Here is a 21,905-nt window from a genome sequence, read left to right as displayed (position 1 = left end):
CAAAAGGCAAAGAATGATAAAACATTCAAAATACTATAAAATGCTCTTAATTAATTCAAATATTAAGAATTAAAATTATTAATTAAATGATGATAATATGGTAAATTCACACTTTTTTATATTAGAAAAATTAAAATTAAAAGAAAATTCAAATAATGAATCCTATTTTTATGGAACACAACTATCTATTATCTTTTTTAATTCTAAACTAAATTAAAAATAATAAAAAAACCTCTCGCAAGTGCGAAAACATGTGTGAAGAGGCTAATTCACATAATAAGTCACATGAGAAGAGACATATATAAAAAGGAATATATGTATAAAAAGGAATATATACCCATTACATGCAATTTCTTTCTACTTAGACCCGTAATCACTATAACATTTACATTCCTTCCACGAAACAACTTGTTATTTCAAGTCCGCCCATCGAATTTGTTATTTTGATTAAAACCTCGCATGTTTCAACACGCAATTCCAAAGCAATCGACCAACCAAACTCAGGTAAGAAGAGTAAGACCTCCAAAATCTCATCAATTTATCGCGGAAAAGAAAATAAAACAAATAAAAAAGAAGAGTGCCCACCTTTTTATATTAACTAGTTAATCAAAACCGTATTTATCCGAAATTCATCAACAATATCACAAAATTTCACTTCCCAAAAAAACAAAAATTGTTTTGCAAAAACAAAATTTACAATCCAAGCTTTTGTCTCCCTTTATATTTTTTAGAATCCCAACCAGGCTTTGTAGTCCAAAGGCCAAAGCAGAAGACATTATTATCCCAACTGTTATTATATCATCTGTAATAAAAAGGTATTGATTTTGTACCAAGCAAATACATTAAATGGCACTGGATCAATTTGTTAGAAGTTTTATGTACGTTTTTTCTCACCTTTTGTTTGAAGCTTAGGGTTAGGGTTCCCTACAACTTTGGAAATTTAGCCCCAATTTGATTCTCCAAATTACACATATTCAAAGTTTCAATTTTTTTTTTCCAGATTTACCCTTACCCACAGTTCTGGATTTTGCATATATCTCAGATGATTTTCATGATGGTTTGAAAGGTTGGCCTTGTTTGTCATTTACGCGTTTGTGGGTACCCATCTCTGACCAATTCTTCTGTAGCAAAATTGTTTATGTTTCTGTGCCTTTTCTGTGTCTGGTCGTCTTGGTTAGAATTAGGGTTAGGGTTTAGATCTGTTCAATCAGATTCACAGGTGTTTCCTTTTTTTGGGATTTGAAATTGTGGTTTAATTCTTCTTTTTCTTTTTTTTTCCTCCGTTAATTTTTGGAATCAATTTTATTGAATTGATTTGGTTTCTTCAAAATCTGGGTGTAGGGAATGAAGTTGAGCTGGATTTAGTTCAGTGGAAATTTCAGGCTCTTGGATCAACACGATGTAAGCCCTAATTTCATTGAAATTAAATTAAATTCATCTGATTTGACTTTTGGAGCAATCTTATCCCTCTCTGTAAATTTGTCTGATGCTACAAAATCCTCAAAAATCTAAAAATGCTTTGTGTTTTTCGTCACCGTTTTGATATATTAGTATATTTTAATTCAGTTAAAAGAATTTCAATTAGTTTTTGAAATGTAATGAGCTTATCAGTATGTTTGTTCGTGACATAATTTTTTTATGTATTCATGAACGCATTTGTGTATTGTGGATGAATGATCTGTGATGATACGTTATGATATGAGATCTTGAGGATTTAGGATCATATATGTCGTTAGAGAGCTAGAATGATGAAAATAAATGGCTGAATGAAAAATGAAAAATAATATAATGGAGCTCCTAAATCTTATATTCAGCTGCAAGATCATTTGACTGCTAACATATGATCTTACAGCTTCAATCCTTTTTTTTTTTTTTTTGGGATTTTGCAGACAAAACTTTTATTTTGCTACTAAGATACCTGGAGTTTTTGAATTGCTTCTCCAAATTGAGCTGTCTGGCAGTGAGATACAAACAGCAGCTTTCATAATATTGAAGTTCATAAAGCGGAAGATAAGGGATCCTCCTACTTCTGTTATACATTAGATTGAATCTTTCCACGTATACAAGCAGTTTGCAGACTTCAATCAATCAATATTCACGATAGTATGGGGACAGAACTCATGAGAGTTTGCATAAAAGAAGATAACGATGAGTTTCCTTCAGTTCCACCCGGATTTGAGTCATTCACATCTTTCAGCTTAAAAAGGGTAAATGAAAGTGAGAAACAAGATAGTGAAAACAGAATTAGTTGCTCAGAGACTGCTAGTGTTTCTGAATCACAATCAGTTCAGATGGAGACTAACATTGCCACTGATGAGGTTGCAAAGAGGTCTCTCCGACGCAGACCATGGATTAACCATCGGCAACATGATAACAAGCCAGAGGATGAGTTTAACTCTGAGCGACTTGAACAAGTAGTGTTTCAGTGCTCCTCTGAGTTCTTGGTTTTTAATAATTTCATATGCCATTTCTCTATGAAATCTCCTATGTCTCATATACAATTGTTCTTGCAGCATTTTGCTCTAAATTCTCTTCTTCCCAAGGGGGTTATACGCGGATGTCCACAATGTAGTAATTGCCAAAAGGTTGCTCTTCAAAATTCACGCACTTTATTCTCACCCTTCTATTTACTCTGGTTTGGTTCCTGTGTAATCCTTTATCATAATTATATTCTTCACACCTTACTCTCATGAATTGAGAAACCGTTTGGGCTTTTGAATTTTTCACATACGTCTTCAAAGTTATAGAATTGATTATTGAGTCCTGGAACAGGTTTCTGCAAGATGGCATCTGGAGGATGGCCAAAGGCCCGACCTTCAGGATGCTCCTGTCTTCAAACCAACCGAAGAGGTGCATCTTGTTACTAGTGGAATTTAAGTTGTTACAGTTTCCAAGTTTGTTGACCTATTCTTACTCATGTTACTTGTTAACTAATTTCAGGAGTTCAAAGATACATTGAAATATATAGCGAGCATACGTGCAAAAGCTGAACCATATGGTCTCTGTCGCATTGTTCCTCCCTCTTCTTGGAGACCTCCCTGTCCTCTCAAGGAAAAGGATATTTGGGAGACCTCTAAATTTGCTACTCGAGTCCAGAGAGTTGACAAACTGCAGAATCGAGATTCAATGAGAAAGATTCCGAAAAACCATAATCATATGAGGAAGAAAAGGAGAAGATGCACACGAATGGGGGCTGATTGTCCAAGTGGTGGCAGAGGATCTGGGGATGATGGATATTGTGAGGCTGAAAGGTTTGGGTTTGAACCTGGTCCAGAGTTTACTCTAGAAACATTTGAAAGATACGCTGATGACTTCAAGACCCAATACTTCAGCAAGAATGAACACATTACTGATATAGGAGGTAACTTGTCTAAACTTAAAGAGGGCTGGGAGCCATCTGTGGAAAATATTGAGGGCGAATATTGGCGGATGGTAGAGAGACCTACTGAAGAAATTGAGGTACGACTCAAGAAATTTATACAAATACCAGCTTTTGTAGCTTTTGAGGTTACATATGTGTTCTTGCACACGTGCAAATGATTGCTTGGTGTGAGGGTGCATTGTAGCCTTAACCATTTTGTTGAGGCTAAAGATAAATTACCCTAACCATGGTGCTCCTGATCTGCTCTAGGTTCTATACGGGGCTGATTTGGAAACTGGAGTTTTCGGCAGTGGTTTTCCCAAGATGTCCAGTAAGGATGGTTTTGCTTCAGAAGAGCAGTACATAAAATCAGGCTGGAACTTGAACAACTTTCCTAGACTTCCTGGATCTGTTCTTTCTTATGAAAGCAGTGATATATCTGGTGTTCTGGTGCCATGGTTATACGTAGGGATGTGCTTTTCTTCTTTCTGCTGGGTAAGACAATCTTTTTTCCTTGCAATAGAGTAATCATCTAAGCATAATTGCGTACTTTCACTATCACTCTTAAAATAGTCAAACCCATGCTTGCTTAGTGCATGTGCTAGCACGAGTCTGCCATGTATTATGTGGGATGTGAAAAACCACATATTGAGCATGTATGTTGGGTGTGAAGATTCACAACCAGAAAAGTTGTTTCCACTATTCTGGTTTTCATTTTATTGCCCATCCTATCAACTGGATTTATATTAAGACACGTTTGCAAGTGATGAACAGTGTAGCGTGTCAAACCTTAAGGTGTTGGGAACTTGGGATCATTCTGTTTATTGATTCCTAAACTTGAATGTTCATTCGAAAGCAATGCCTGCATTCATTTTCATCCAGACAAAGTTTTCCATACTTTTGCATGAGGCCTTAGCTCATGTATATGTGAGACATGTTATTGACTGCTGATTCCTTATTTCTTTTTCTTTTATTTCTGAGACAGCATGTTGAAGATCACCACTTGTACTCTTTAAATTATATGCATTGGGGTGCTCCAAAGTTGTGGTATGGTATCCCTGGCAGCGATGCCATTAAATTTGAAGAGGCAATGAGAAAGCACCTCCCTGGCCTATTTGAAGAACAACCTGACTTGCTTCATAAGTTGGTGAGTGCGACAGCTCTTGGTCTGTGCTACTGTATTGTTTGATGTTTAATAATTGTGGCTTTGGGTGCACAAGCTCATGTGTTGTTTGGACATACAAAGCGAGAATCCAATCAAAACTCTGAAGCCAAATATATTCTCGATTCTGAACTAAATTGATTACATAATCACCACCCCCATGATTTCTTTTTCCAGTCTTCTGTGCTGTTGACTGAAACTCTGAAGCCAAATATATTCTCGATTCTGAACTAAATTGATTACATAATCACCACCCCCATGATTTCTTTTTCCAGTCTTCCATGCTGTTGACTGCTTGTTTTTATTTTTTTTATTTTTTTATTTTTTTAATCATCACTTGAGGTTTCCTATAAGTAATTTTACTTACAAAAGTTCTCTATCTCATGGCATTTTTTCGATGTGGTCTAGCATTTTTTTTAAATACAGACTGAAGGGTCAATATATGACAAATATATCCCTAAGACCCGCACCTAATCAGGATGTAACCTTCATTGGCTATTTTGGGAGGCAAGCATATCTCTGGTGCAGCTTGGAGGCATCTAACTCGCTTGTAATGTCATGCAATTATAGAATAAATTATTTCATATTGAAGACTCAGTTAACATCTTTTGGTTAGGAGATGGATAGTTTGAGTTATGTGCCACCATTTCTTTGCAACATAAGATGGACTCGAAACTATTCATGAATTATGGATCGTGATTATTGTCTTATTCTTTTCTCTTTTCTTTATGTATCTTCTATATCCTCTCTAATTGTCTGTATATTGGAAATATTGATTCATAACCTAGATTGCACATGCAATTACTTGGTATATTATTTTACAAGTCACAAATGCAGGGTTTCTCTTATAATTATGTTATGCCAGATTATCTGTGAGGCCATGACCCTTGTCATTTTCTCTGTTTATTCATGCAGGTCACACAGCTTTCCCCCTCCATACTGAAATCTGAGGGGGTACCTGTGTATAGATGTTGTCAGAATCCAGGAGAGTTTGTTTTGACTTTTCCTCGAGCATACCATTCAGGGTTCAACTGTGGTTTCAATTGTGCCGAGGCAGTTAACGTAGCTCCTGTTGATTGGTTGCCCCATGGGCAGATTGCTATAGAGCTATACCAGGAGCAGGGACGAAAGACATCCATTTCCCACGATAAATTGTTGCTTGGGGCGGCAAGGGAAGCGGTGAGAGCACATTGGGAACTCAATTTACTGAAGAAGAACACTTCAGATAACTTAAGATGGAAAGATTTCTGTGGAAAGGATGGGATCTTAGCTAAAGCACTCAAGGTAAAATCTGCTTTCTAGTTCTTGTGTTGACTTGGACTCCAAATTTGCAGAATGGAATATAATTTGGAAAAAATAATAATTCAGTGTTGGAGGTAATTGGTAATTCCTAATTTGTTTCCAAAAGTTGAATGCAAAAAATATAAGTTGGGAATTAATCCAGTTTGCAATTCAATGCAATAAGGGGTGATACTACAGGACTTATAAACAAAAAAAGATTTCTATAATTCAGGAAATCTGATTGCTGAGCTGGCAATTTTACCTACAAATATTCATACATTATATAACTTAAATGTCAACATCTTTTCCTCTGACATTCTAAAATTTTCCTACCTAGGCACGTGTTGAGATGGAGCGTGTGAGGAGGGAATTCCTTTGCAGTTCTTCACAGGCATTGAAGATGGATAACAATTTTGATGCCACCAGTGAGAGGGAATGCAGCATTTGCTTTTTTGATTTGCATCTGTCAGCAGCTGGTTGTCATCATTGTTCCCCAGATAGATATGCGTGCTTAAATCATGCAAAGAAATTTTGTTCATGTGCTTGGAGCGCCAAATTTTTCCTCTTTCGTTATGACATGGATGAGTTAAACATCCTTCTTGAGGCATTGGACGGAAAGTTGAGTGCAGTATACAGATGGGCTAGACTGGATCTTGGGCTGGCGCTAAGTTCTTATATTGCAAAAGACAATATGAAAGTTGGTAACTTATCTTATTCCTCCAGAGATGCTGTACTTAAAGAGGTTAGCTCACAGCCACAAAGCACTTGCTTTAAAGATCCGCTAGGAACAGAAATCTCTAAACCGAGTCCTATAAATCCAGCTGGGATCACTGGTGAGACTTCTTCACAACAAAATATGAAGAGAGAAGAATCAATTTTCAACACTTCCAAGTCAAGAGTGCAGGTTTGCCAGTTGTCTCAAGAAGACACATCATATGCTATGAACTCAGATGCAACGAAATCTGGGATGAAGATGACTTCAGTTGAGAATGTTATACTTCTTAGTGATGATGAAGGAGATGAACCAAAGGAGCTACCTTCTAAAGAGGTATGTTTAGCTACCCAGTTAGAACTTTCGAAGAGATTGGTGGGTTCTGATGGAAAAGTGAGCCCTTCTAATTTTGAGAAAGAACCGATCTTAAATACACCAGGGACTGATGCAGCAGTGATGGGTGAAAAAGTTTTCAGCTTACCTGGTGGAGAAAAAAAAGATTTTTCATCTCATTCTGTGCTTGTGAAAGATGAACAGGATAATGGTGGACAATTAGGATCCAATCCACCTAACCTTCCTGTCAAGTTTGTTTCTATTAAGACAGAATGTGGTTCAAACACTAGCAACATCAGTGCACACAAAGTTGCTAATTCCAGGAGTGACCCACAGCATTCACAGCCCTGTAGCAGTATAAAACTTGAGAACGAGGACAGACATGAAAAGGTAGGAACAAATGCTGACACAAATTTAGTGGACTATGTAAGAACTACAACTGGAAGCCTGTCATCCTGCCAAAACAATTTGGACAGATACTTTCGCCAGAAGGGTCCCCGAATAGCAAAGGTAGTGCGGAGGATCTCCTGCATTGTTGAGCCTCTGGAATTTGGAGTTGTGCTCTCTGGAAAGTCATGGTGTAACAGCCAGGCCATTTTTCCAAAAGGTATGCTGCATTTGTAGTATCTTGTGAGTTGTGACTTATGCAGTTGAGATATTGTCCCAAAAGAGAAGTTAAGACCCGCATTCATGTAATTCTTGTTAATTCTGCTTGATACAGGATTTAGGAGCCGGGTTAGGCACATGAGTGTTCTGGATCCAACTGTTATGTGTTATTATGTTTCAGAAGTACTGGATGCTGGGCAGGCTGGACCACTGTTCAAGGTACTAGGAATTTTCCTTTGGTGTATTAAAATATTTTTATTCCTATTCAGTTCACGTTCAATCTTGAGTTATTTTCTGTAAAGAAGTTACCCGTGTATGTTTATGATCTGCTCAATTGCTTGTTCATAACCTCCTGCCAGCCTCTTAGTGAAATCAGACAAAGGTCTAGGAAATTGGTTTTTTCTTTTCTACTTTTTCATCTTTCAAAATATTGGATAATTTTTTTGGCTAAGAAAAAGAAAAGAAAAATGGGTAGTTTCAGGAGAGTTAATTGTTTTCCTTCCTAAAGTTGTTTGGACTGTGTGTTAATGTGACAAAGTAATGCAAGAAGGATATTTATTGAAATGCTGAGATATTCCAGTCAGCATGGAATGATGCTGCTTTCCATGCATCTTATGATTTCCACGGTTCTTCAATCAGTATATTATTGTAGCTTATTTTGAATGTTTTACCTAGGATATGAGTTAATTGATTTTCGTCAAAGAAAGAATTCATATTTTAAGATGCCTCTAGTGACAAATACAAGTGTAATGAGTATAATAGAGGAATTAATAGGAAGATGTGAAATGAGATAGCTCCTAATGTTTATATGCATATAGAAAACTCCGGGCATATAAGAACTCTTTTTCTACAGCTCCCCTGACTCCGGGCAAAACAATATTTAAGTAGTGGTGATAAAAGAGGAAGCTGTATATATCTTCATATTGTAAACATAAGTGTTTATAATTTATCTGATACATTATGTTATTTTTCTCCCCCCTTAAGGTTTCTTTGGAGCACTGTCCAAGTGAGGTTTTCATACATAATTCAGCTGGCAGATGCTGGGAAATGGTGAGAGAGAGAGTCAATCAAGAAATCACTAGGCAACATAAATTGGGAAGAATGAACCTTCCTCCTTTGCAGCCACCTGGAAGTCTTGATGGCTTTGAAATGTTTGGGTTTACTTCACCAGCTATTGTACAGGTAAATCTACCAAAGAACTGGGAGTTACTTCTCACTATTGCCAAATACCTCTTTATGATCCGACTCATGTTGATTGGGACTTATAAATTTAAAATGCGTGATCTTGCTTTTTATAGATTCATTTTCCCATTTCCTCGGGTTTACTTCCTCATTTCATGGATTAAAAACCTAAATTTACTTATATATATATATATTATATTATTTATTATTATTTTTTTAATAGTTGAAGCTTTAATGCTGGACCTTGGACTAGAACCTTCATAGTATGGCCCTTCGTGTCATTTCTTGAATTATTAATTTTGAGCTTCACTCATGTTTATTTACTAGTAGATTTTTTCTTTTTTAAGGCTAAGCATTTCTCGATTTTTGTTTTCTTGAACAGGCCATAGAGGCATTGGATCGAAATCGTGTCTGTTCCGAATACTGGGACTCCCGTCCCTACTCCCGACCTCAAGTACAGATTCTACAAAAACCTCAATCCAGAGAAAGTAGTGAAAATTGCAATAAAATGTCAAAGGAAAGAAATGATGAAGAGGCTCCCAACAATGATCTTGTCCCCACTGGAGTTGATACAACACTGAGAGGCCTATTGAAGAAGGCTAACCTAGAAGAATTAAACTCACTGTACAGAATTTTAAGTGACAATCAGCAAACTGCTGGTCGAGGCCTAGTGATGCGGCTTCTTAATGAAGAGATTCATAGTCGTCCCACATGATTCAATTCATTGGTTTCACAATCACAAAACAAGGATTAGAGTCTAAACTTGCTCTGCCAGTTTTTGACTAATGTAAATTCTGCGTTCCTGATTTCCAGGTTGCATGTACATCTTACTCAACCTGCTCATTCTTTATGCTAGAAAAAGAAAGAAAAAAAGAGAGAAGAAAACGAGAGGGGAAAGGGGAAGAAAAGACTCTTCTTCTGTAGGCTGTGGAGCGTTTTTTTTCCTTTTTTCAATCGTATTCTCTGCTTGTAGCAGGGAAGAAGTTAACTTAGGAAGCGTACGATGGATAACACCAATTTTTCTGAACATGCATCATGCATGGTGGTTGACCATTTCTTTTACTTCCTTTATCTCAAGAAATTTGAAGAGAACCCAATTCGTATATGTAAATCTTACCGAAATTGGCTAAAATAGCCCTTTTTAGGCTAGAGCTAAGCAATTGTAAAGGCCGGGCATGGTGGTTCCGGCCTAACACACTCGGTCTTTTATAATTTTCAGCTGATATGGCTCGTACCCCAATCCAGGAGACCCAACCCAACAAGCTCTCAATCAAACATGAGTGGGCCATGCTCTCTACCCTAGCCTACTCACTTGTAAGTTGTATGGTGATTGGTGACATTGGCCTCGAACCCCACAAGCTCAAAGTCTCAACAGTAGCATTAATGTTATAATATATTTGTATTTGTATTGTTATTAGGTTTTTGATTAATACAAATTGCACATCAAATTTCAAAGACATTCCATTCCTTGTCCAATAAAATTGATCTGATCACACGCCCAAGTGCCCACTTTTCTAAATCTAATTTGGATTATTAAAAGGCAACCAAAAAATGAGCCAATGAAGTCGATGGTCCCCACAAGTCCAAGTCCAAGTCTCAAGTAAATCAATATTCAACATTCAGGCAAAAGATCACATGGTTATGTTATGGATGTATATCTGACTCCGAGACTCGAGTCGACTCCAGTGATGCGTCCCCCAAAACACCCAAAACCCATAAATAGCAAACCAATTCGGACCCAAACAGGGAAAAAATTCACCCCCTTCCTCGTGCGGAATCCCAAACCATTCTCTGAATTTAAACTTTGGAGCTCATTCGTAGATGATGAAGTGAGTGAGCCCCTCTTCCTTATAGATTAAATTAATTTAGAATAATTTAGACTATCGTTTAAGCAACTCGTTGGAAATTATGTAAGATAAGGAAAATAACTATAGGAGCACGTTATTTACTGACACGCAGCACAAGTATACACGTGGAAGCAAGCGCTTGGTTGGGGTGGGGACCACCAGGCAATGTGCACGTGTCGGCCACCTGAGTCCGACGATTGCGGGATCTTTTGATTCTTCATCTCCCATTGTACGGCCTGCTTGGATTGTTGCGCCAGGCTTTTGATTCTTGTCTTCCTCCGGCTAACCTATCACGCTTTGTAATAGTAAATTGCTGATCACTAATTAATTAAAAATAATCAAACTCAACATAACATTGATTTACTATTAAAGTGAGTACATTGGGGCCATGCCGTAACAGCAGATATTCCATAGTACCATTACACCATAACTGAGATGATGGGTGGAGAGTACTCGTGTAGCAAAGAAAAACAAAATCTGATAAAGACGATGGAGACTTTTCATTCATTCCAACTTCATTTATTCTTTTGAAATGAACAAATGAGAACAAATTACAACACCACCACAATCGTAGTTAGCTCAGCACGGGGATGCGCTATATATAATATAAATATGTGTGTTTTAACAGGTTATCGTCATCATGCAATGCAATGCATGTTGTTGATATTGGTATATGTTTATCAATTAGCTGGGTTACAAGGATTAGTTCATCTCACGTACTCTTCAAATCCTATGTCTCTTTAAATTTAGACCATGATTTCATTTATAACAGAGCGTCAAGCATTGCAGTTTAATTGCACCAAATTAATCACGATTACAAGTTTCTTCTCAACACAAAAGCATATGCATGCAGTTCCATGAAACCCTCAATCTGAACTTTTAACCAATTCTGGAAACTCGAAGAGAAGAACTGCATAAACAAAAGAGACTAGAGCTAGCTCTTGTTCTTCTTCTCATGCTCATAAGAGTCGTAAAAATTGATCTGCTCCGATCAACGATGAGACCCAAGTGCCAGTTTTGTAACCCTGATAGGAATGCTATACTAGACTCTTTTGATTTTTGACAAAGATTTTGAATGGGTTTGTATACTCTTATGCGCCAAGTCTAGACGGAGTTGTTTTTCAATTTTATTTTCCCATACAGAAATCACTGTTATCACAATTACTATTTCGTTTCAACACTAATATGTTGAAATTAACCACGGGAACTTCTTGATTGAGTTAGAATATTGGTTCAAGATTTGAAAAGGAGATTATACATATACAGGAAAGGGAAGAGATACGGAGGATGTCATGTTTGTCGATCCAAATAAATAAGCATGATCTTTACAAAAAATACTCCAGCAGCATTCACAAAGTCAATTAAACCTATTCGCATTGCATGAGGAAGAAAAGGTGAATACAAAACCAAAGATATACATACATCCATGAACTTCAAGGAGGGCGAGGGAGAGGAAAGAGAAAGGGAGAGGGAGAGGAAAGAGAGGGTGATATAAGGAACAATCTAGTTTACACAATTGAAGTGTGAGGTTCCAGATATAATACACCATGAAAGTTTATGAATGTTACGTACTTATGTGTGAAAGACATATATAAATGCACCATTGAGAATTAGAGACTAATATTCTTCCAAAAAAAAAAAATTCCTGTATTAAGAAATATTTATGCCATAATTCATTTGGTTGGGAACAAATTAATGAACCTCAAATCCAAATACATATACAAAAATATACGTAGCTGGCTACTGGTTTATGCGAAATTCTGAAGCGGCCTCAAAGGCAAAATGCATAGATAATACTCAAAATTCAGCAGTCCTTCCTTGGTGTAAAATTTCTTACAGTAAAAGTAATGAAACAAAGCTGAATTGTGTTGCCATTTGGTTTAAAGCATCTCATCTTTTAATCAAACAAACAAAACTCAATTGTTTTTCTGATCCTAAACCAAACTAATTCCCATAAGCAGACACACAGAGAAACACGGACATAAAATGTCGACTTCTGGTTTCGAGAGTTTGCCTCTTAAAGATTGAAAAGATAATAAACCCTTGAAAGGTGACATAGCAATATCAGATACAGCCAGCACAGAAGAACCCAACATCAGCCTAACATCCATGGAAAAACAACAATTGATTCATTTAAAGCATTGTTGTCCAGGTGGATTCGAAATAAAAGTATGAAATCTTCAAATTCCAATATCATTTTATTAAATTCCTCTATACATTTGTCTTTTAGCTGGCATCAATCACAGCAAAGATAATCTAGGCTTTGTCTTTTTGCCTAATTATAGATCTAATAAGATTATCTTTAAACTAATACGACCTAACCAGATTTGACTATATATAGTGACTAGTCTCTCTCTTTCTCTCTCTCTCTCGTGAGCTTTTCACTTGTACAATTCTCTCTCATTCATGAATCATGCATGATGATTTCTTTAATTTCATGACTATTATATGTGCGTCTATGGTGGTGGGGAGAGAGAGAGAGAGAGAGAGAGAGAGAGAGAGAGAGAGAGAGAGATGGATTAATTAGAGCTTAATTATCTAGTTGTGTTTCGTGTTTCATGTTTTAATTATATATACCAAAATGGAAATCACAATTTTATGATAGCAGCAAAGCAAGCACATGCTAATTAAACCATATGAATAGCACTTGCGAGGAGGCATCTGTGATGTGATGTGATGTCAATGGGGTTTTAATTTGATTGATAATGGGAGACAGACACATGATCCATAAAGATAAATTATATTTAGAAAGAAACATATAAGAAGACAAGTAAATAATAATGCAAACAGTCTACTATTAATTCATTGATGATGATGATCTCATATTGTGCTTCAAGTACAATCATATCATAATATCTGCTACCTACTTTGCCAGCGAGTAAATACACTGCCACCCACAGCTCTTCCGATGCCATTTTCCCCAACACTCTCACTCTCCTCTAGTAATAATTTCACCATTCAGTTTCAGAGCTAGCTAGAAAGCTAGATACCCCCCCAGCCAGATCAGAAGAAAAGGGCCAAGGTCCAAGAGGCCCAAACCCCAAAACTATAGGGGTTTTTTTTTCAGACACAGAAAAAAAGCACTTCAACATTTCAACAACATATCACAAAAGAGTTCATAAGATCTTTCCTTTTTTGTGCAAAGGTAAAACGGAACTAAAGTAGAGAGGATAGGGGAGAGAAATATACCCTCTCAGAGCCCGACCGACCACTGATTAACTTGTAGTTGTTGTTGTTGAAGAAGCAGCACTACTTGCGATGAGCATGGCATTCATGTTTGGTTTTGGCTTATTGTTATTACTATTATTATTGTTGTTGGGCCTCTTCCTCTTCTTCTCATAACTCACCCCTCTTGCCTTGGCCTGGAAATCACGAACCTCACGCAAGTAGAGCCTCACAGCCCTCGCTCCAAAGGGGTTGGCCTCCGGCCTCCCGCCGTGCTCCTCATAAGCCGCTCTAAGGCGGCCGATGAGGGCATCGAGGCTACCCCAGGCCTGCCGGAGCGGGCAGGGGCAGGGTGCTGGTGGGTTGGGGAGGCCGAAGAAGGGACAGGTCTGGTTGTGGATCTTGGTCTTGCCAAACTGATCCAGATACCGGAGGAACTCGAGAACATGGGCCCCGCTGCACATCGGCAAAGACAGCGGAGGCCTGTGGTTCCGGAGGTACTGGCAGAAGGTGTTCCAGTCGCGCCGCTTTTGGTTTTCATAGCGGCTTGGAGTTGGAGTTGAAATGGAGTCGGCGGTTGTGGCTGGAGATATTGCTGAGGATGATGGAGTGATCATGGAACTTGTGGAGCTGTTGATTATGGGGGTTTCAAAGGTGATGGGGGGATTTTTGGTGATTGGCTCTGAAACTATGTCCATTGTGGAATGAAGGTGAGATTTTGCTCCTTGAAGGGTGAGATTTGTTGTGGATGTTGGACCAATTAGTCTTTCTGATCTTCTTCTTTTAGGGTTTCTCTTTCTCGTTGACTAGCTAGCTCCTTATGAATGAGAATAATGGTATAGAGAGAGAGAGAGAGAGGAGATGTTTTGAAGAGTGTATATGCCTTTCTCACTTGAGCTGTTTTAAAGTGCAAATGAGGGATGAAGGAGGGACTTATTAACATGCCCACAAGAAGATAAATGCTAGACTTTGCATGGCTTCCATAAATAGAATTTGTCGGAGAGAGGGAGAGAGAGAGAGGAGATATTAGAAGAAAAGAAAAGGGGTTTTGGACTTTGGAACTTACAACTAATTTGGATTTGGTAAGCCTAAAGAAAAATAGAGAAGGTTTAAGAAGAGAGAATAGAAGGAATCAAGGTAAGGTTTGTTTGGGGAAAACTTAGTTTTGAGTAACAGTCTGGTGGTGGAAGAAGAAATCTTTGGAAGACTGCAGTTAGATTGGGTGCATCATGATTTGTAAGAAGGAAGATCTTCATATCATATTTTTATTTTGAGGGAAAAAAGAAGGCAAAGCACTTAACCATTGGAGAGAGAGAGAGAGAGAGAGGTAGCAACTGAGATAGTTAAGACATTAATTGTTGGAGGAGGAAGAGGTAGAGAGAGAGAGGGAGAGACAGAGAGGACAGAGTGGTTCAGTGAGGGCAGTGGGTGAAGCTAAGACTGAAGAAGAGTCATGAAAGGTTTCAGTCTGTTTAAGGACTAAGAGTTGAAATAAAGTTAACAGAGAAGAGAGGAGAGAAGAAGTAAAGTGAACAGGAAAAGTGTTTTGCCTTAATAGGACAAGTTAGGCAGCATCGGCCAGACCTTGATGGTGACCATTGCCACAATGACATTTTTAACCACCAACCCCTTCTATGCGCGTGCAACCACACCCATAACCCAATATTTCCTTCTCTTCAAAATAACAAATCATTTTTTCTTTAATTTGAGGGTGAGATTAATTTTTCAGTAAACCAAAAAACAAGTGAAATGAATCGATCAAATCGAAGGTACATGCATGCAGCATGCTGCTGAGGAGGTAGCTCTGTGTGATGTAACATATTGACACATGATTTTACTCATAGTAATGATACGCCGTAATTAATAATGGCCTTGAAACAAAGTGTTTAAGACTGTTTTACCATAATTTTTTTTTACTTAATCGTGAACCAACCTTAACCAGGATGGTAAAGCAACAGTTTGTTTATGAGAAGGATTGACACAGTACTAACAGACCAAACCACACGGCATATCGAGCAAAATGTGAAATTATCACATAAATTATCAAATTTAAATTTAAATTTAATATTTGACATCTCGCTTTAAAGTAAGTAAATAGCTACCTACATGTTAATGATGGAACATATGTATGCAGGAAACTTCAGAGCAATTACCTGTTTACGATATCATCCAAAAAATGTACTGTGCTTCTTTCATCTGCCTTCTTTTTTGGGTAAAATGCTTATAGAGGCCAAATTTTACTAGTAATTAATTTTGATCATACATAATTATTGGTAAACAAAAATGAAGGGCAGGATGGGTATATCGTAAATGTAAGTCCCCATCGGAAAAACGTTTTCACATTCCAAACCCATTGATGTATGTAGCATGGGGGCCATTGCCAGATGCTTAGAAGAAGAAGAAACTGGGAAGGAAGTAGGGGCAATTTTAAGGGACAAGAGACTTTGCTTGGCCATAAGTAAACATATCTGTTCTTCTCTTATGGTCTTGGGTGGGCCTCATTATAGGGTAGAATTCTGGGTGATTTTGTAGACTATCATTTTTACTAGCATGATTGCCAATAGTAATTAAGCACTTAAAACTATAAATTAGTAAAAAGAAGAAGGGTAAATAAAACTAACATCCTTTTTACTCGTTTATAACAAGTCTACTACTCCTTTAGTAAATCTAATTACTAGTTTTTCAGGTATTGAATTAGTAATAGTAATATAAAATATACATAGGTTTTTACTACGCATGTGTTAATATACGCATGATTACAAATAAGTAAACGTGTCATAAGAAATGAAGATATAAAATTGGCTTAGATAAACTGATACAGCAGCAGCATATGCTAATTATGTTTACAAGGAAAACCCTTCTACTTTGGGTAAGGAACACACTTCCTGCATTTGGAATATCAAACCAAAAATTTATAAAATTGGGATGCCCAATGAACTTCCCAGTACTGGTCCAAACTGTTAGAACCGAGAAAATGTATAGGTATGCTAGCTTCTTCATCTTTTAGAGTTAGCATTGTGCTAAGGAAACGAAACCTCCAGATGATTCACAAACAATACACTTCTTTAATCTTCCTGGCCTAAGCCCTGTTACATATTAGGGAACAAAAGGAGTTAAAACTTAAATATATTACTAAAACATTTTTAATCTCTGGTTTACCTAACATAATCAAGTGTGCAAAACTTCTCTCTTCTCACTACTATATATTTCCCCCCCTTATCAATGGAAAGTACTTGTCTCATTTCTCGGAAGTAGAAACTCCTACTTTCTTGACAATCACAGTTTGACATGCATGTATAAATTATCAATTAATTTTTACTTTCTTTATTTTTAATGGTTTATCCAAATTAAAGACGATAAAAGTTTTCCATCCAGGTAAAATTCTTAGTCAAAAAATATATTTTTAATTTTTATATCCAACAAAGGCAATGTTAAACATGTGACGCGAATTCTCTTTATAATTTATTTTATTTGAAAAAAAAAAAAAAAGTTGTCAAGAAAGTTAGTGGCACTGGATAGAGGAGAGATAGATATATAGAGAAACTAGGAGATGAGTATGAGTATGGGTGAATACGTTAATGTCACTCACAAATGCTTACAAATCCGAGATTGTAAACAAACAACCAAGAAAGCAACAACTTAATGAGGAACCTTCATCGCAATTCCCTCTATACTTTCATCCAAAATCTCGTGTCAATGTCCCTTGAGAAATAATTGACTCTCCACTCCATCGCCTGCAAATTAATAAAGAGCAAACGAATATTTCTCCTCCTACTTTTAGCAAACAACCAAGATGGGTTTCTTAATCATTTTCTGCTCAGTATGTTTCATACTTTAATTTGCTTTATATGACTGATGGGAAATTAATGCTAACATATCCAAACCGATAGTACCCTAATCCTATTGTTGTGTTTATTCTTTTGTTTTTGTCTAAAATATTTATGGGCATTATATTCGGGAATTTGAGTAGTACATTTAAAAAAAGTTAATGACAATATACTTTACCGTGAGTTTGAAAAAATAACACTCATACTAATGATAGCTAATGTGGCGTATTAAGAAGTATTTGATTATTTTAGTATACAATATTTCATCAAATGCATAAAAATGCACACTATTTAAATGCAGAGAGTCGAGATCAGATGTTTAAACTTGAAAGTAGCTAGCTTACTTTAGACGACATGTCGCAACAAAGGCTATCACTCACTGCTGCTGACTATTACTAATCTGTTGCTGGACTATTATAAGAGGATGGCCCAATGCGAATTAAAACCCAGGACACGCGCCCAAGTCCAGAGTCGAGGCAACTAAGCAAACCGGTCCAGTCCACTAACTCTATAACTTCTAAATTCTAATACATAACAGACCGACGTCGTACAGAGAAAAATAATCTATGCATTTTCCGTCGAAAGGAGCCTGATCTCACAAATGACAAAAGCTTTATCCTCGGGCCTTCAGAGTTTCAAATAAAGAGAGTGAGCACAGATCTGAGAAAGTGAGAGATGAGAGACACAGAGAGAAGGTCAGGAAATTCTAACCCTCCGAACCAAGCTTCATCAGATCTATGCCAAAGGAGAAGGGCTCATACGGCCGAACAATGGCATTGGCTCTGTGATCGGAGCCTTCGTTTTTGACCAGATTCACGAGCATGAAGAAAGAGAGATTTAACGCTTCGATGCGATTCTTGTTTCGCGAGATTTAACGCCTCGATGGCCGCCATGGCTTCTACGTCAGAGGTAGTCCTACTGTCCTAGCCGGGCGAGCACGATCGGATCCGTTCAAGAGCTTGTCGTTGAAATGGCGTGGGAATTAACAGCAACACCGGAGATCTGATGGGGCTAGGTATGGGAATTCCAGGACCCGTCAAAGTTGATTTTGAAATTTAGGGTTTAATTAGGTTTATGATTTAGCGAGTTCATTGATTTTGATTTGATGGAGCGAAAGGGATGAGGGATTTGTAGGTCCGTCAAAGTTGATTTTGAAATTTAGGGTTTACTTAGGTTTATGGTTTAGCGAGATCATTGATTTTGTTTTGATAGAGCGAAAGGGCTGAGTAATTAGGTCAATCTTTAATTCAATGCATTAACGAGTGTGCTGTTTGCTTTCAGGTCCTCCATGGCAGCTTGCTCAAGATGCGATGTGCATTGATAGAGGCACTGACAGCTGGGCTTCCATATCTTTAAGGTTTTACTCCTTACTCATTCAAGCATAGATGTTTCTCTTTTGTAAAATATCATTCCTTTTTAGTTTTTAAATGGAACCAAAATTTAAATTAAAAAAAAGAGTTTTCAGGGGCAAATATCATATTATTGAAATCTTAACGATATCACATGATAGAATAGAAATGGGAGCGCTTTGAAATATTATGTTATTGTTGAATGATATATCAGCTCGAGGGATGATAGTGTGTTAAGAACTAAACTGATGTAGTTTATTTTTCTAGTTGGTAGTAATTCTGAATATTTACAGGTGTTTATCAGTAGGAAATGTTGAGGAAAAGAACGTTGTAAATATAAAAATGTAGTCACCCGGTGGATAAACAATTTGTTCTTCCTATGAGTTTGCAACGTCTATTACTTTTAATAAACAGTTTGTTCTCCCCATGGATACTTCTTTTGTTGATATAACAAGTCTCGTGTTTCTGTTGTTATATTTTCTAGTTGGTAGCATCAATCTTATTTTGATATAATAACTCATCAAAACTATTTATCATTCATTTGTAGCAATAGAGTTTTTAAAAATATTTCTTCGGTAGGTTGTATTCTGGTATGCTATCAATATAGTGGTCATCCCACACCAAATATTCTTTGCCATATATTACATTTTAAATATTTTGTATGTTTTTTGGTTGTTGATGTAAGAAATGTTCTTCCTACGAATGCCACTACTTGCATTTTATTAAAAAAAATTGTTATTCTATAGCTTTTTTTATATCATTTTAAATTACGAACTTTGTCCACTTTTTAACAACATTAGTTGTTCCTGAAATGTTGCTAGAGTCTGTTATTGTTAGCTTATTATTTGATAAGTAGTTTTGAGGATTGCTGCTTCTTCCAGTGACGTGCAAGAAGTTTCATAATGTTTTTTGTGTGTGTTCGTTTGTTAGTGTTATACTTTGATATGTTTGTTTGTTGTGTTGCACACTTGCACACTTGCACATTTAGTATTCAGAAGTTTCATAATGTATTTTTTGTTAGTTCGTTTGTTAGTGTGGTACTTTGATACGTTTGTTTCTTGTGTTGCACGCTTGCACATTCAGTATTCTTAACTTCTGCTTCGGTTCAGTTTTGCACAGTGACCATCTGGTTTATTCCAGTCTTATTCCAATTGTGGTTATTATTATTTCTGATTATCAATCTATCTAATTTTGTTGTTAATTTTGTCCAATTATTTCTTATTAATTGTTTAACTGTTTTTTTTCCCCAGGAAATCTAAAACCGGAGGCTAGCAGGATTTCACCTCAAATTCCTTTTTTATTTTTTTCTTTTGCTGTTTTGATCTCATTTCAATGAAAAGAAGCCTGTACAATATAAATCTTTTTATTTGAGTGCTGCGGATTGTAATTAATATTTGTATGCATGCTTTTCTTTTTCTACTGTGCCAAAAGATAATTCACTATTAAATTGGGCTATACCACTCTCCGTATTATTTTTGATCAAAAAATTTGGCCCGTTAAAACAATTGGGTCGTCGAGTAAAGTAAAATCACGCCTGCAGCACGTAATTCAAGCCTGTTACTCTGGGCTAGTTTTCACATTATCGGGCTCGTTTTATAATATTGGGCAGACATCCTGCCTGTCTCATAATATTGGGCCAACTGTGGGCCGTTTTAACGTTTGGGCTTTTTAGTGGGCCCTGTTTGTCGCTATCCGCTTCATTGGGCCTATTTTGTCATTTTGGGTGCCTTTTGTGTTCCTATTTTGTCTTTTTCTGACTTTTTTTGGGCCTACTTGGCCGTTTATTGGGCTATTTTGTCGTTTATGAGCCCAACAGTGGGCTAATTTGTCGTTTATAGCGACTTCTATGGGCCTATTTTGTCATTAATGGCCCAATTATTTAGGCCTATTTTGTCCTTTCTGGCACCTTGTGGGCCTCTTTTGTCGTTAATGGCAACCTCTGTGGGCCTATTTTGTCGTTTCTGGCCAATGTTTGGGCCTTTTTTGTCTTTTATGGCCCATTGTTTGGGCCTTTTTGTCGTTTATGATACCTTTGTCGGCCTATTTTGTCGTTAATGGCCCCATTATCTGGGCCTATTTTATCGTTTATGAGCCCAACTTTAGACTATTTTGTCGTTTATGACGACTTATATGGGCTATTTTGTCGTTTCTGGCACTTTTGTGGGCTTATTGTCTTTTATCCCATCCTTTTTGGGCCTATTTTGTCGTGTATGTACATTGTCTGGGCCTATTTTGTCGTGTATGGCCATTGTGGGCCTCTTTTGTCGTTAATGGCAACCTTTGTGGGCCTATATTGTCGTTTCTGGCCATTGTTTGGGCCTTTTTGTCTTTTATGGCCCATTGTTTGGGCCTTTTTGTCGTTTATGATACCTTTGTCGGCCTATTTTGTCGTTAATGGCCCCATTATTTGGGCCTATTTTGTCGTTTATGAGCCCAACTTTAGGCTATTTTGTCGTTTATGACGACTTATATGGGCCTATTTTGTCGTTTCTGGCACTTTTGTGGGCCTATTTTGTCGTTTCTGGCCATTGTTTGGGCCTTTTTGTCGTTTATGATACCTTTGTCGGCCTATTTTGTCGTTAATGGCCCCATTATTTGGGCCTATTTTGTCGTTTATGAGCCCAACTTTAGGCTATTTTGTCGTTTATGACGACTTATATGTGCCTATTTTGTCGTTTCTGGCACTTTTGTGGGCTTATTTTGTCTTTTATCCCATCCTTTTTGGGCCTATTTTGTCGTGTATGGCCATTGTCTGGGCCTATTTTGTCGTTTTCAATCTATTTTATGGGCCTATTTTGTCGTTTTATGGGTATTCATGGGCCTATTTGTCGTTTGCTCATCCTTCAGTGGGCCTATTTTTTCTTTTTTGAGACGTCATTAGGCCAATTTTGTTGTTTTTGGGCATTTATTTAACCTTTTTGGGCTAGTTTTCATAATCTCGGGCCTACTTTGAGCCCGTTTTCACATTATTTGGGTAACCTTTGGGGATATTTTCAGATTATGGGGCCCAGAAGGGAGCCCATTTTTAAGTCATTGGGCTAACCTTCGGGCCTGTTTGACAATAATTAGGAGTATAGGGC

General features: G+C 37.2%; 2 protein-coding genes and 1 long non-coding RNA gene across 7 annotated transcripts; 2 read left to right on the top strand and 1 right to left on the bottom strand.

The window, feature by feature from the left end:
- The first annotated feature begins 623 nt into the window (after positions 1-623).
- LOC117630034 (putative lysine-specific demethylase JMJ16) lies at positions 624-9,742 on the top strand. Of its 5 annotated transcripts, none has more exons than XM_034362743.1 (13): positions 624-815; positions 1,342-1,401; positions 1,890-2,414; positions 2,514-2,585; positions 2,773-2,850; positions 2,941-3,459; positions 3,632-3,856; positions 4,347-4,508; positions 5,439-5,807; positions 6,142-7,456; positions 7,571-7,674; positions 8,440-8,637; positions 9,020-9,742. In XM_034362743.1, the coding sequence occupies exons 3-13, from the start codon at positions 2,106-2,108 to the stop codon at positions 9,350-9,352; spliced, it is 3,684 nt and encodes a 1,227-aa protein (XP_034218634.1). In that variant the 5' UTR covers positions 624-815; positions 1,342-1,401; positions 1,890-2,105; the 3' UTR covers positions 9,353-9,742. The 5 variants fall into 5 exon arrangements, with proteins under 5 accessions (XP_034218634.1, XP_034218639.1, XP_034218638.1 ...); XM_034362747.1 differs by lacking the exon at positions 624-815 and adding an exon at positions 844-1,094 and having other exon boundaries at positions 9,020-9,467; XM_034362746.1 differs by lacking the exon at positions 624-815 and adding an exon at positions 846-1,098 and having other exon boundaries at positions 9,020-9,467.
- Positions 9,743-13,268: 3,526 nt separating this feature from the next.
- LOC117632101 (protein LIGHT-DEPENDENT SHORT HYPOCOTYLS 1) lies at positions 13,269-14,547 on the bottom strand. The gene has a single exon (XM_034365499.1). It carries the CDS (start codon positions 14,345-14,347, stop codon positions 13,700-13,702), a length of 648 nt encoding a protein of 215 aa, XP_034221390.1. The 5' UTR covers positions 14,348-14,547; the 3' UTR covers positions 13,269-13,699.
- A 3,492-nt stretch (positions 14,548-18,039) lies between these two features.
- On the top strand, positions 18,040-20,216 carry LOC117631730. Its single transcript, XR_004586353.1, has 3 exons — positions 18,040-18,491; positions 18,758-18,833; positions 20,076-20,216. It is a non-coding gene; the product is annotated as an uncharacterized LOC117631730 (long non-coding RNA).
- The last annotated feature ends 1,689 nt before the right edge of the window (positions 20,217-21,905 follow it).

Source organism: Prunus dulcis, chromosome 6, assembly GCF_902201215.1.
Source record: "Prunus dulcis chromosome 6, ALMONDv2, whole genome shotgun sequence".
Lineage (NCBI taxonomy): Eukaryota > Viridiplantae > Streptophyta > Magnoliopsida > Rosales > Rosaceae > Prunus > Prunus dulcis.
Note: the sequence above shows the minus strand (reverse complement) of the source record. Positions and strands in the feature narration are given on the sequence as shown.

Bases quoted from the DNA above. Each gene is read 5' to 3' on its own strand.
- LOC117630034 (XM_034362743.1), top strand. From the start codon at position 2,106: ATGGGGACAGAACTCATGAGAGTTTGCATAAAAGAAGATAACGATGAG. The intron at 7,457-7,570 runs GTATGCTGCATT...TGCTTGATACAG, and splicing joins CCAGGCCATTTTTCCAAAAG to GATTTAGGAGCCGGGTTAGG. The intron at 7,675-8,439 runs GTACTAGGAATT...TCCCCCCTTAAG, and splicing joins AGGCTGGACCACTGTTCAAG to GTTTCTTTGGAGCACTGTCC.
- LOC117632101 (XM_034365499.1), bottom strand. From the start codon at position 14,347: ATGGACATAGTTTCAGAGCCAATCACCAAAAATCCCCCCATCACCTTT.